At 39.0% G+C, this 14743-nt stretch overlaps 1 protein-coding gene across 7 annotated transcripts in view; it reads left to right on the forward strand.

The window, feature by feature from the left end:
• PUM3 (pumilio RNA binding family member 3) overlaps positions 1 to 14743 on the forward strand; it is a 53021-nt gene that overhangs the window by 31653 nt on the left and 6625 nt on the right. For all 7 annotated transcript variants that reach the window (XM_055428316.2, XM_055428311.2, XM_055428308.2 and 4 more), the window contains exons 13-16: positions 2680 to 2760; positions 10697 to 10839; positions 11443 to 11665; positions 13613 to 13700. In XM_055428316.2, coding sequence (XP_055284291.2) covers positions 2680 to 2760; positions 10697 to 10839; positions 11443 to 11665; positions 13613 to 13700 — 535 coding nt within the window. The remainder of the gene's footprint in view (positions 1 to 2679; positions 2761 to 10696; positions 10840 to 11442; positions 11666 to 13612; positions 13701 to 14743) is intronic.

Here is a 14743-nt window from a genome sequence, read left to right on the forward strand (position 1 = left end):
ATTTGATATAGTAAATGATAATTCAAACTCAGATAAATTAGAACTCTGAGATTATACACATACCTGTCATCTTCTGTAGGGTTCTAGACTAGGAAGAGAGTTAGTATAAAACCACGTAGAAGGCAGCCAACTTGCTTGGAAGAAAATGGAATAAGAGATTCTCTAGTGAGTTGTTTTCAAAGTATGAGAAATTTTTATGATTCATCATTAAATCTTTTTGTATAACATTTTAATTTGAATATTTTGATTTAGAAATGGATAAAAATAGAATGTTACTGGAAAGTTCTCTTATTTGGTGGTGGGGGGTGGATAAATTAGGAGTTTTGGATTAACATATACACCCTACCTTACAGAGAGTGAATAATCGACAGGGATCTACTGTGTAGCACAGAGAACAATGTATGTATATAACTGAATCACTTTGCTGTACAGCTGAAACTAACACAACATTGTAAATCGATTGTACTCCAATATAAAATAAAAATTTGAAAATAAAATGCCATCTAAAGAAGAAGAAAGTTATGAAAGGTATTAATAGTAAAAGACAGTCTTCAGTAATAAAGTTAGATTGTTTTCCAATTTTGTTATATCAGTAATAATTTTTCTTTGGAGAACCAAATCCCCACAAGGCATCGCAAAGTTAACAAATTAGCAATGCAGTGCCTGTTTTAAGGAACTGCTTCTAAGGGGGTGAGATAAACTAATACTGTCCATGGGTTTGGTCTCTGGGTTATTTGGAAGTGTTTAATTTCCATATGTTAGGACATACTCTGTATTATTTCAGTCTTTTAAAATTTATGACTTATTTTATGGCCCAGCATATGGTCTGTTTTAATGTCTTGAAAAGATTGTGGCTGTAGTTCTCTATAAACGTCAGTTAGATCAAAATGATTGGTACTGTTTTCAGGTCATAGATGTTTTTACTGACTTATTTATCACTGTCTACTTCTGTCAGTTGCTGAGGAAGTGTCGTAAAACTTACAGCTATAATAGTAGAATTGTCTGTTTCTCTCTTAAATTCTGTTCCATCTTCTGTATTCACCCAGTGATATTTTGCACTTGGGCACACTTCTGTGTGTGGGACTTAAAGAACCAGAAAATCAGTAGTTGTATACTATAAGCACAGTGTTCTCTACTTTGTTTCCTCCACTTAATTCATCTCAGGGATCATTTTATTTCTATATATATATATATATATCTACCTCTTTCTTGTTACTGACTTTATATTATATATCTTCCATAGTTCATTTAACCAATCCCTACTATTGGACATTTGGGTAGTTTCTAGTTTTTTATTTCAAATAATTCTCCAGGGCATAGCCTTTGTTCATATGTGGAAGCATGTCTGTAAGATACCTGCCTAGAATTGCTAGATCAGAAGGTACATGCCTTTAAAATTTTTAGTGCTACTGTCAGTTGCCCTTAAGGAGGTTGAACCACTTTACATTCTCACTAGCAACATAAAAGTGTGCCTGCTTTTTCCCAGACCTTTGCCAAATTAGTATATTATCAAGGGCTTTCACTTTTGTGTATAAGCTAGGTAGCAAATGGTATTTTGTTTTAATTATTGTCCTTAATTTATGAGCATTATTTCATATACTTAAAGCCATTTGTACTTTGTGGACTAATTCTTGATGTTCTTAACCCCCTTTTAATTGATTTTTGATCTTATATGTATAGTAAAGATGTTAGACCTTTGTTATTTTTCTCCAGTCTGTTTCTGATTGAGATGCTATTCCTGCCATATTTATCAGATATGGCTCTGAATGAGTATTGATTGCAGGCGGATTCTTTACCAGCTGAGCCATCAGGAAAACCCATTGGTTGGTAGCAAAAGTCAAATACCTCTAGAGTTTTAAAAAAAAGATTTATATCATCATCTGAGATAGAAAAGAAATATGCCACAAGCTTTGAAAACTCTTCTTTAACATAAAGTAGAAATTCTTTAAATTTTTGGAACACTGTCAGCATTATGAAAATAATTCTGTTATTTAAAGAGTGACAATTGTGAAAGTCCTAATGTATATTTAGGTAGTCTCATGCTGCTGTAATGTTTAAAAGCAATTCACTTTATCTTATTCTCATATGCAGTATATAAGTATATTCTTCTAGGTTTTTTTTTTTGGTGTTTCTATTTTAATTATATAAGATTATTTTAAAGCAGTTGTGTAATTTTTCAAAAGAAAGTGAAAAATCATTTGTAATCCTTCAACCCAAAGGTGACAGTGTGTTTCCTTCCAGGATTTCTTGTGTGTGTATTATGTATATTTTATATATATTATTTTATTACACCTAAATTTATATATTTTTATTTTCATGATTGAAATGCTATACATAGTTTAACATATTTTATATTCCTTTATTTCCTCCCACTTTGACTGTAATCCTATTCATTAACAGGATACCTATTTTTGAGAGGTATCTGGTTAGTTTCAAAAATGAGTCTCAGCTATTTGATATTGAAGAATGTGCTCATCTGTTTCTTTCTGTTACTCAACCTAGAATGTAATTAACTAGGTCCTGATAAGAGAGCACGTTTCTTTGAGTGACTTTTATCTATCCCATTTCTATTATGGGATAAGTTGTCAGGTTGATAACCTTAATAAAGTAACTCCATGGGTGAAAGAAAAGGGAGAATCTGTGTATCTTTTAACCTTTACTGGTTTCTAATTCCTGCAGGGCCAATATTCCCACTTGGTTTTACTGGCGGCCTTTGATTGTATTGATGATACGAAGCTTGTGAAACAGATAATCATATCAGTGAGTAATTTGCATGGTCTTGAATTTAAGTTAAATGGATATGTCATTTTTAAACATTTAAGTTTGATTTCACAAATAGGTGTGTAAAGTGTGCTTTCTGTCAGTATTTGTTATTTTTTAGTTGCCTTAATTAAGCCTAATTTGAGGGGTTGCTTTATTCCTGTATAAACCATAATCTTGTTATTTCATATTACTAATTAATATTGCTTTAAACATGTAAAAGACTGCTTAAATTAGGATAGCATGACTTTTTAGACCATATGATTTTGGGTTGGCCAAAAAGTTCGTTTGGGTTTTTCCATACAATACTATGGAAAAACTCTAATGAACTTTTTGACCAACCCCATAGTAAATGAAAAATCAGCAATGTAGTGTCTAGATTTGATGAGAAATTTATTTACATAGTAATTCTTCAGTTTTCAGGAACTTACGTCCCCCCAGGCAGAAGATATCCATGACCTTTTTCTCTCTCCCTTTGGAGAAACTATCTCTGCACAGCTTATCAATACATCTATCCTGCCTTATCAATACATTGTCCTCACTAAATTTGCCCTCTGAAAAACTGAATATTCTTTAACACTGTACCAAAGTAGAAACTGCATTATGAAATAACTTTCTTCATTCTTTAATTACTGCACACTTTTCTGACTTCTGGTCCTATGATCTACTTTTATTTTTCCTTCCTTTATTTCTAGCGGACAGTGGTGTGGGGCGTGTGATACAAGTTGTAGGGGAAGGGATAAGAAACTGCAACATGGGTAGCAGCGACCAAACCTGGAAATGTTTTTAAAACCATATAATCTGTATAGACACCAGTTGTTCATCTGAAGGGTGTAACACATGGATGGGGTCATTGCAGACATCTTAGTGACAGAAGCTGCTTCCATACTGTCTGCAGGGAGCAGCATATGAATGTTCAGAAAGAGGATTGCCCTGTTGGCTGTGGTGGTGCTGAGGCCTTTCTCAATCCTATCTGGACCAATAGAGCCGGGTGATTAGGGAGAATATCCCAACTAGTGAAGGGGCAGGAGATTTGTTTTCTTAGAAGCCAGCTGTACATCCCAGTGTGTGAATTTCTCACGCCCTTGCTGTCATTTTCCAGCTTTTCCCTTGACTGTTTTAAGATTGTGATGACTTTCTCTGGAACAGGATTGTGGGAAGAAACATGTTGGCAAGACTTTCATGTCACTAACTATTTTGACACATTCCTTGTGACTTTATTACCCTTTTGACTCCTATCAATAATGCTTGTTTTTCATTCCAGTGACAGAAATGTGAGGCCTTAGATTGGCTAATGAATAAAGTTGTTTCATGAAAGTGGAAACAGACTGGGCTATTGAACACTTGCTTTTGTTTAATATTTTCATGACAACTGAAATTTACATAACTGTTCCAAATGGATTTTAAGAGAAACCCTACTTCCTTCAGAATTTGCCACGATTGTCTGCTAGATTAATTTTTTCCAAAGATTTATCCCACTTATAGTTGCTGTTGAAACAGTTTTAATTCCTCGTGCTTATCAGCTTGATTCCCACAACTGTTTAACCCACATTCCTAGTGACTTTCTCATACTTAGGGCAGCTTACCCTGAAAATGGCCTCATTTGCTGACGTCCTTCCTCTAGCTGACAAATGCTCGCTGGGTTCTGTGTATCATTAAACTCTGTAGCTAGCGATAAAATTCTGGAATGCTAATTGTGCTTGCATTTTCCCCGCACATGCACCACAAAACCTGTGGCAGTATGCAGTGCTTTTTAAAAATACCCAGGAAAGCTTGGTGTTGCTAAGCATTCTGTTTAGGGTAACCAGACTCCTGAAATGTCAGGTTGAAATCACAGCCTGGTCAGCCGAGCCCTCACCTTTCAAAATGGATACTCACTGTTTCCCACCTACTTTGCTTTCCAAAATAAGCAGACTTAAAAATCCAATCCTGGAATTGTTGGTGTGGTGCAGCTGCTTTGAGAGCAGTGAGTCTCTAGAAAGGAAGTAAGTACATTGACAGTTGCTCTTCGAGAGTGAATAAATATTGATGCATACTTTTACATGTATTATCTCTAAGATGCTGTACAGTTAGGTATAAAGGATAATAACAGTGAACACCCAGCCTCCCGAATGACTGGGCATGAAGAAGTAAAACTTGACAAATAGAGTTGAAGCTCAAGACCCTTGTGTCCTTTATATGTACACACCACCCCGTTTCCCACCCTCTCATCTCTGTTCTGATGGATTGGTACTTATTATTTGCATGCATTCCTTTATCCTTTTGCTATATGTAAATGTTTATAGTATTTACATGTTTACAGATTCTATATAAGAGACGTGTGCTTTCTCCTGCAACTTGTTCTTTCCTTTGGCATTGTATTTTTAACTCATCATTGGGGTCGACAAGCTTTTTTAGTAAATGGCTAGATAGTAATTATTTTAGGATTTGTGGGCCATATGTGGTCTCTGTAGCACATTCTTGTTTGCTTTTTTTTTTTTTTTAAATAGCACATTAAAATGTTCAAAAATATATATTCTTAACTCACAGGAAGCACAGGCCATGGTTTACCCATAATTGTTCTAAACCATTCATTTTTCAATGCCGAATAATTTTCTACTGTGTGAATAGACCACAGTTGATTTTTCCATTTTTCTGTTGATGGATGTTTAGGTGGTTTATAGTGTTTAAAACTTTAAACACTGTTATTATTTTTTGCTATTCCAAACAGTTCTATAATTATTCTTGCATGTCTCCTTATTTCTCTGAGGCATTTACTTAGCAGAACTGAGTGCTGCCAGATATGCTGCCCATATGTTTATAAAGAGTCATGTGTCTGTGTTACCCGCCCAGCCACTACAAAACCTGTTGCATTATGCAGTGCTTATAAAAATATCCAAGAAAGCTTAATGTTGCTAAGCACTCTATACCAAGTAACTGGTTTTCCTGAAATGTCAGGTTGACATTGTAGCCTAATAAACACTCCTCCTCTTCTCTTTAAAACCCAGCTCCATTTTAATCTCCACATAGTGTTCTCTGATCTCCCAACTGGACCTGCTGTCCACATCCTCTCAACTCTTACAGGTTTTTGTCCTTGCCATCTGTTCATTTAGCAGTTAGTTGTGGTCTCACCCAGGGCTTACACACTAAGAAACATTCATTGACCAGGCAGGTAAATGAGTGAGGCAGGCCAAGTTGGAGGGTTGGTGGGGGTGCTGTGAAGAAAGCAGGGGAGTGTCCATGCCTTGTCCAAGGCAATAGCCACCCCCAGCTCCCATCTCTGGGAATGTGAGCCCCATGGTGATAGCTCTTCCAACTTGTTTTTCTTTCTAATTGTGATAAAATTTTCCATTTTTAAGTGTACAGTTAAGTGCTATTAAGTATATTCACATTGTTCTGCAACCATTCTCCATAGCTTTTCCATCTTACAAAACCAAAACTCTTAATAACCACATCCCAAGTTTTTGAGTAGACCCCAAAAGTTGGACTTCTGGATAAATCACCATATTTTTTAAACAAAACACTCAATCACTGCTCGTGATCTTTCTTTTTACATTTCTGTTTTTATTCATTAATTAAATCCCTTATTTTTAGTTTTAATTTTTTATTGTGTTTTCTTGCCTATTCCGCTAGATTTTAGCTCTTTAAGGCTAAGGCCAGTCTGCATTTCTTTTTGTTCCGCACACAGCCTACCACGGAGGAACGTGCTCCATGGATGGGCGTGGATGGGTGTTTTGCATTTCTTTCTTCCACGAAAATCCATGTGTGCTCTAACCCTGCTTCCAGTGTGTACCTTTCACTTTGAGATTTACCTTTCCTTCTTAAAAGAGGGTGGCAAAACAGGAATGCCAAAGAATCTGACAAGGGTCCATCCCAAGGTCAGAATGGCCACAGGTTTTCACAAGGGAGTTCCTTTGTTCTTCCTTCACTTTTCTTCTGTGTACATACCTTCTTTCACTTCAGTTCAGTTCAGTCGCGTCCAACTCTTTGCGACCCCATGGACCGCAACACGCCAGGCCTCCCTGTCCATCACCAACTCCCGGAGTTCACTCAAACTTACGTCCATCGAGTCGGTGATGCCATCCAACCATCTCATCCTCTTTTCTCCCCTTTTCCTCCTGCCTTCTAACTTTCCCAGCATCAGAGTCTTTTTCAGTGAGTCAGTTCTTTGCATCAGGTAGCCAAAGTATTGGAGCTTCATTTAGCATCAGTCCTTCCAAGGAATATTTAGGACTGATTTACTTCGGCATGGACTGATTGGATCTCCTTGCAGTCCAAGGGACTCTCAAGAGTCTTCTCCAACACCACAGTTCAAAAGCATCAGTTCTTTGGTGCTCAGCTTTCTTTATGGTCCAACTCTCTGACTCCTAGAAAAGCCATAGCTTTGACCAGACAGACCTTTGTCAGCAAAGTAATGCCTCTGCTTTTTAATATGCCATCTAGGTTGGTCACAGCTTTTCTTCCAAGGAGCACACGTCTTTTAATTTCATGGCTACAGTCAACATCTGCAGTGATTTGGGAGTCCAAGAAAATAGTCTGTCACTGTTTCCACTGTTCCCCATGTATTTGCCATGAAGTGATGGGACCGGATGCCATGATCTTAGTCTTTTGAATGTTTCAAGCCAGCTTTTTCACTCTCCTCTTTCACTTTCATCAAAAGGCTCTTGAGTTCTCTTTGCTTTCTGCCATAAGGGAGGTGTCATCTGCATATCTGAGGTTATTTTTATTTCTCCTGGCAATCTTGATTCCAGCTTGTGCTTCATCCAGCCCAGCGTTTCGCATGATGTACTCTACATGTAAGTTAAATAAACAGGGTGACAGTATAGAGCCTTGATATACTCCTTTCCCAATTTGGAACCAGTCTGTTGTTCCATGTCCAGTTCTAACTGTTGATTCTTGACCTGCATACAGCTTTCTCAGGAGGGAGGTAGGTGCTCTGGTATTCCCATTTCTTAAGAATTTTCTATAGTTGTGATCCACACAAAGGCTTTTGGGATAGTCAATAAAGCAGAAGTCAGTGTTTTTCTGGAACTCTCTTGCTTTTTCTGTGATCCAGTGGATGTTGGCAATTTGAACTCTGCCTTTTCTAAAACCAGCTTGAACATCTGGAAGTTCTTGGTTCACATACAGTTGAAGGCTCGCTTGGAGAATTTTGAGCATTGCTTTGCTAGTGTGTGAGATAGGTGCAATTGTGTGGTAGTTTGGACATTCTTTGGCAGTGCCTTTCTTTGGGCATACCTGATTTAGAGTAAAATAAATAAGGTAAAGAAGTTACAACAATTAAAATTGTTTTGATTTTCTCTAAGTCAGAGGGAAAGTGAATTGAAAACCTGTACATTTGAACCCTTGTTGTTGGAGTTCTCTTTTGAGGATGCCAGACTCGTGACTCCATCAGCTTTATTTAATCTCCATAGTTAAAGGTGCTGTACATTGAGAGGAGTTTTTTTTGTGAAGAAAATGATGTTATAGCACTTCCCAGTTTGCAGAGTGAATTTTTTTATTTACTCCTGGTAGTGGCCCACAGGTTGGGCAGGTATATCAGTTTCCTTTTGCACAGAAAAGAGAATTGATGTATTGAGGTATAAGGTTTTTCCAAAGGCTACACAACTTGAACCCAAAGACCAAATTCAACACAAATCAGCTGCTCTTTATAGCTCTCTTTTCCTGTCTCTACGTGTTCTGACATTCAGTGTTCTCCAAGTGATCATCTAGAAAATTCTCTTCTTTGTGTTGCTGCTGCTGCTGCTAAGTCACTTCAGTCGTGTCCGACTCTGTGTGACCCCATAGACAGAAGCCCACCAGGCTCCCCCGTCCCTGGGATTCTCCAGGCAAGAACACTGGAGTGGGTTGCCATTTCCTTCTCCAATGTGTGAAAGTGAAAGTGTGTACCCCAGGTTAAATAGAAATGAATTAGTACTCCATAATACAGCATCACTCAGACTGTCTTTTTTCCCCTAAGATAGTAGGAGTTGGGGGAGAATTAAATGACACATTTTTAAGTAAACGTTTTTTAGTTTCTTAGGATTGTTAGTTTATAAACATTACACTATTTCAAGAAACAGACCAACATGAGTGTAGATTCTAAATTCCTTAATTGCAAACTGAAAGGTAGTTAAATTTCAGTGAATTTGGGGGCTAGTCCTTGAGTAGTAGTTTTGCATGGGTTTTATGTGCATCTTGTGTTAAAGTGAAACCATTTCTTCCTAAGCTAAGTACACTGCACTAGCCCTTAAGTGTAGAACCTATAGAGAAGGCCAAGTGCATTGAAGAATACATGCTGGCTTCATGCCACCCCCCTTTTCTTCCTATACCAAGAGAAAATAGCTCATTAAATAGCAGCCATTTATAGTTCTTCACAGCATCCTCCCCTCCCCCCACTTTGCCTTTTTGGTTTTTTCCTTTCAAAAAATCAAGTGTTTTAAAGATATAATACCCCAGAGGGCTTTTTTAAAGACAGCAAAGTTATGGAGGTCTTTTAACGATTGTAGAAATTCACCTAAGCTACATATAATTCTCAGTCTCTTCCTTCAACTGATTAAAGCATTTGTTTTCTTTTATGACTTAGTTAAAATTGAAAAAGCCACATTAAAGGTAGCCCATATTTGTGGCACTAAATGCTTCTTTATCAGAAATCCATATATTGAGTCTACTTTGAGGCAAGTTTACCTTGAAATTGGAGGAAAGCTCCCATCCCCATGATAAATTATGTACATTTTTTTTTTCTGTCTTCCCCTTTTTTACTGAAATTTTAAGTTCATTTTTTCTGAGTAGTTTAAATTTTTATTCATTTTGAGGTGGTGATATCTATTGTGCATATTTTCCAACTTGTTTTTTTCCCCCACTAACATTACTAATCTCATTCTACTTGATAGGCACTTAAGAGAATAGCAGATCTGAGTATAACATCTAGAGAATTCCTTTCCTGATGAGGCGGGTACATGTTCTCTTTGAGAGAGACTAGAGTTGGAAAGTTAGGGGACCAAGACTAGTCAGAGCCCTTTTACTAAACACCCCAGCGTCATCCTGTGGGTCACCTCCCCCCTTTCAGGGTTCCTCGTTTCTATAAACGTGGGTGGTTGGGCTGGAGTTTTTCTGTGGCCCCAACCAGTTCTGAAGAATCTCTGGTGTTTAGATGCACGTGGCTTTGAATATTTATTAGGTTTGTTTGATAAGAAATAGGAATGTTAGGGAAAGGCTAATGATTTTTCTTTTGCATATTTAGAATAAAGAAATTTTTACACAGTGATTTCTCTGTCTTAGTAGACATCACCAAATCTATACGGGAGCTCGTTGGGGTGGGGATGACATTGCCTTTGTTCCTTAAACTCAAACAACTAGAAAAGGAGGTTACTGTTCTTGGTAACTTGATGGGAAATGTCATAGAAAGCAATTATGTGTAACTGCTCCATAGAGTCTTTCTGCAGTTATTTCCCTTCCCCCCTCTTTTTGTTTTCCATGCGATACTTCATTTGCTATGAATAAGTAACCTAACTTTAAAAGCCTTTATCCACTTGTTCTATTTAACAGAGTTTCTTTATCTCCGTTCAAATACATCTCAGTGGGGAAATTCTAGGAAGAATGGTCCCGATCAATGCTGATGCTGCATTTAAGTGCAGCTGCAAATTAACTGTATCTGCTCAGTGGCCCCAGCAAGCAATGTCCCAAGTAATAGCCACCTAAGAAATATTGGTTACGATGAATGAGTTAGCTCCTTAAGTCCTTGGGCTTGGTCAGTCAGCTATAAATGGATTGTTCAGTAATGCTAGTCCTAGTAGAGAAGCAGTTCTGTGTTCCTTGTGTAAGAAATTTCTTTAGCTTTAATGAGACGATTTCAGAACTAGCTGTACGTTTTTCATTATGTTGGGGGAAAGTTATATATCCTTTTCCATTCAGTTTGTGTATAGTTTCTAAGCATAGTTTGTGTATAGTTTCACTTTCTGTTTCTATAATTTTACAGGAAATTATCAATTCCTTGCCAAACATAGTAAATGACAAATATGGAAGGAAGGTCCTATTGTATTTACTAAGCCCCAGAGATCCTGCTCACACGGTGCGAGAGATCATTGAAGTTCTGCAGAAGGGAGACGGTAATGCACACAGGTGAGGGCTTTAGCCCACTCTGGTTGTTCATTCATTTGAGTGGCACACGTGTCCACCTCTCATGCTTCCTCCCTCAGACTCCAAAGGTGAATTCCATTTTTAAGCCTGTAGTTGTGGCAGATTCTTAAAAGTTTTTATCCTGAAAAGAAAATGAAAGTATCCTGCCAAAAGAATGCCTCTGAGACCCAGCACATAGTAGGTGGCTGACTGTGTGTTTTTTTTATGATTTTGCTTTATATTTAAAGCAACCAGTTAATCAAGTCCACTAGAGAGCAGAATCCATACTGTAATCTAAACATATCTTGTCTTGTGAGATATTTTGTTGTTGTCTGTGTTTGGTTTGGGGTTTGTGTGTGTGTGTAATACACAAGGCGAGCTTCACTTACTGAGTGCCCGTTCTGTGCCAGGCACTATTCAGATCCTGGGGACCCAAAAATGAAAGATATCCCAGCCTCCAATTGCTTATCCATATGCATAGCAGAAATCAGACAATTATAGCAGAGCAGGACATTAGCTCTTAAAAGCCTTAGAGGTTTCTGTATGAGTAAAGCACCACATTGCTATTCATCTTACCTTGATTCTTCATTCATCATGTTCCCACAGTAAGAAAGACACAGAGATCCGCCAGCGAGAGCTCTTAGAGTCCATTTCTCCAGCTTTGTTAAGCTACCTGCAGGGACACACCCAGGAGGTGGTCCTGGATAAGTCCGCATGTGTGCTGGTGGCTGACATCCTGGGCACTGCCACGGGAGACGTGCAGCCCGCCATGGACGCTGTCGCCAGCTTGGCAGTGGCAGAGCTACATGCTGGCGGCAAGGACGGAGAGGTGAGATGCCACCATGAGACAGGCGAGAAAGCCACCATGGCCAGAGAAACTCCCGTCTCTGGGAACACTGCTAGAAAGAGCCTTTTAATGATTGTTTGCTCACCTCCTACCCACAGTACATTTGGAAATTGTGAATTCAGAACACCAATGCTGTTAACACTGACTTTAACACTCACTGTCTTTTGATGACTGTACATTATCTGCAGAGTAAAAACAGACTTTTGTTAATGTTGTCCATGACTGACGCAGGCTGCCTTTCCAGCATTCTCTGTGTTCTTAATTCTGTTTAGAATTTGCTGTGGACTTTGTACTTCTTCATTTGTATGTACTTCTTTTCTCAGTCGCAAGTGCTGCCTATACTTCCATTTTCCTGCGCTCTTCCTGCAGAAACTGCCTTATTCATCCTTCCGAGTCCTCAGAATCCTTCTCCATGAAGTCTTTTTTAATTCCCTCTCAAGCAGAAACTCTGTGCTCTTTCCTTTCCTCTTTTTTGAATTATTATTTGTTTTTGGCTGCGTTGGGTCTCTGTTGCTGTGTGCAGGCTTTCTCCAGTTGCAGTGAGTGGGAGCTCCTCCCTAGTTGCAGTGCACAGGCCTTTCACTGTGGTGAGTTCTCCCGTTGCAGAGCACAGGCTGTCAGTGAGTGAGTTTCAGTAGTTACGGGGCACAAGCTTCGTTGCCCCATTGGCATGTGGTATCTTAGTTCCCAGACCAGGAATTGGACCCATGTCCCTTGCAAAGACAGGCGGACTTCTAACCACTGGACCATCAGGAAAACCCTCTTTGCTCTTTCTTTGCTCTTGCTTATGTTATTTGGGCCTTGTATTATTCTGTCTTGTATCTCAAGTTTATCGGTTCATGCACCAGTTATATGCTAGGCAGTGGCCCACAATCCCCCTACCCCCACCTAAAAAAGAGAATGCCATTTGGGGAAGCATTATAGTTAAATAAATACATACACAAATGATTATTTATTGTAGAATAGAGATAAGCGGTGTGAAGGAAAACTTTAGGTTCTATGGGATTGTATACAAATGGGAACCAACTTGTCCTCAGAGGACTTCCCAGGGCAGTGAAAGCTAAGCTGAGACCCAGAAGATGGGTAGCTGAGTGAAGGAAGAAGATTCTAGGCAGAGAGAAGAGCCATGTGTGGCCTCCTAGAGGAAGTAAAGAGCTCAGCATGTTTGAGAACAGCAGGCACAGGGGGCTGGAAATCAGTGAGCAGAGGGAAGAGGAAGGCAGAAGCCAAATTCTGCTGGGCCTCGCTCCTGTGCAGGTTTGTGAGCTCCTGATGGAAAGACATGTTTGGGGAGCTGGCCGTTGTCTGACACAAGAGATGGGGAAAGAAATGGGTCAGGGGTCTTAGAGATGCTCTGACTCCTGCCATCATGGAGCAGATCCTGTTAACAAATTGGGATGATGCATGTGTCTTGAAAGTTCCTCTGTAAGGAGAGAGAGCTTGTCTCCCACACTGGACACGGAGAGATTGATCTCTATGCGAACAGTTCAAATGGCCCTTGAAAAGGAGGGAGGTTAAGCTGAAAGATGGTGTCTTATCCTGCTCACCAGGCAATGCTCCTCAGGCACCTGTACTTAAACATGGTTCAACATCGGGTTTCAGTGTTTCTACTGTGTTGCTCCTCAGAACTGCATATGACGATCTGAAAAGTGGTTTGTGTGATCTTAAGACGAGCCTAATGGTAGAGCTATTCAATCTGGAGCTCACAAAGCTGAGTGTGAGCTGTGTCGGTGGCTGTGTTATCTTGAATAACTGTCTTCGTTTCGGTTGGGGTTGGAGTAGGTCTTGTCTTTCCAGGAGTAGTAGTCATTCTCAATAAAGACCTCTTAAGCCTTGTGGAACTTCCAGCTCGCCTGAGACCTTATCCGTATGTGGTGATATCAGGTGGATGAAGGCGGCTTCTTATTAATGTGTTCTTGACCTTCACAGCTTCACATAGCAGAACATCCTGCTGGACATTTGGTTCTAAAGTGGTTAATCGAGCAAGATAAAAAGATGAAAGAACGTGGAAGAGAAGGTAGGCTGTGCAACTTGACCTCTTCTGGTATTATATGTGAAATTTCAGTAATGTCTGGCATCCTTGAACTTTATGCTGGCCATTTATGAGCTCAGATGAAAGCTCGTTGAGTGTTGAGACATGATAACTGTAAGAAATGATTTAGTGATTACTGCTTTTTCCCCTGGAGATTTGTCTCCTTGAATCCTTGTGTTTTCTTTCCCTTTCCCACCCTCCCTCCCTCTTCTACTACTTCAGACCTCAAAACAGGCTTGTCCAGTGCTTTAAAATGTCATTTTATTCTTTGAGGATGGTGAGAGCTGAGTAGGAGGGCCCGTTTGTGAGTATCATCACCCCAATTGAAAAACATATTTATCTCTAGTTTTGAGGAAAGGATAACCAGAAGAAAATTACCCTTATCAGAGAATTTTTAACTGATGCCAGTTTGGCCTTGGAATACATATGACCAAAGAGCAAGCCAGTCCTCGGCACTTCACAGTTTTTCATAAACCTTACAGCTGCTCTGTAGAAACTCATCTCCCAGGAGGACGACAGCATCTTTTATCTAAGTGAGAAGTTGCATGTCCTTCCCCTGTCAGTCCTGTCTCTTTGACCAGACCTTCTCTTTCTAAATTCAAACTCGATTCAGACTCTATTTTAGCCACTAAAGAGATTTCCTCCCACTGAGTTAAAACAGTTCAGGCTTTCTATTACTGTGTCTGAAAAAAGTGACAGATCATGAATTTATGTCTTGAGGCAAGTTGCAGTGCTGATGGCTAGCAAGGCAATCACTGAAGCAGTAGAGCTGTCACTTCTCACTCTGTCTTTAAGAAAATAGACTTGGCCCTATTTCTCACTGTAATTTTTTTTTTTTAATAAAAAAGAAATCTTCTTGTAATAAACTTTGAAGAAAAAATAATATATTGAATCATCTTTTTCATTATTAAAAAGTCTATACATAGTTGAGCTGAGTTTATGTCAGAAAAGTTTTCTTGCTTACTTGTAAAATGTGAAGAATTTTCTAGTGACTTTTCCCCTTATTTCAATTGCACTGGCAACCCTAA

This window comes from Moschus berezovskii, chromosome 7 (genome assembly GCF_049115385.1).
Source record: "Moschus berezovskii isolate FMDL1 chromosome 7, NW_MosBer_1.0, whole genome shotgun sequence".
NCBI lineage: Eukaryota > Metazoa > Chordata > Mammalia > Artiodactyla > Moschidae > Moschus > Moschus berezovskii.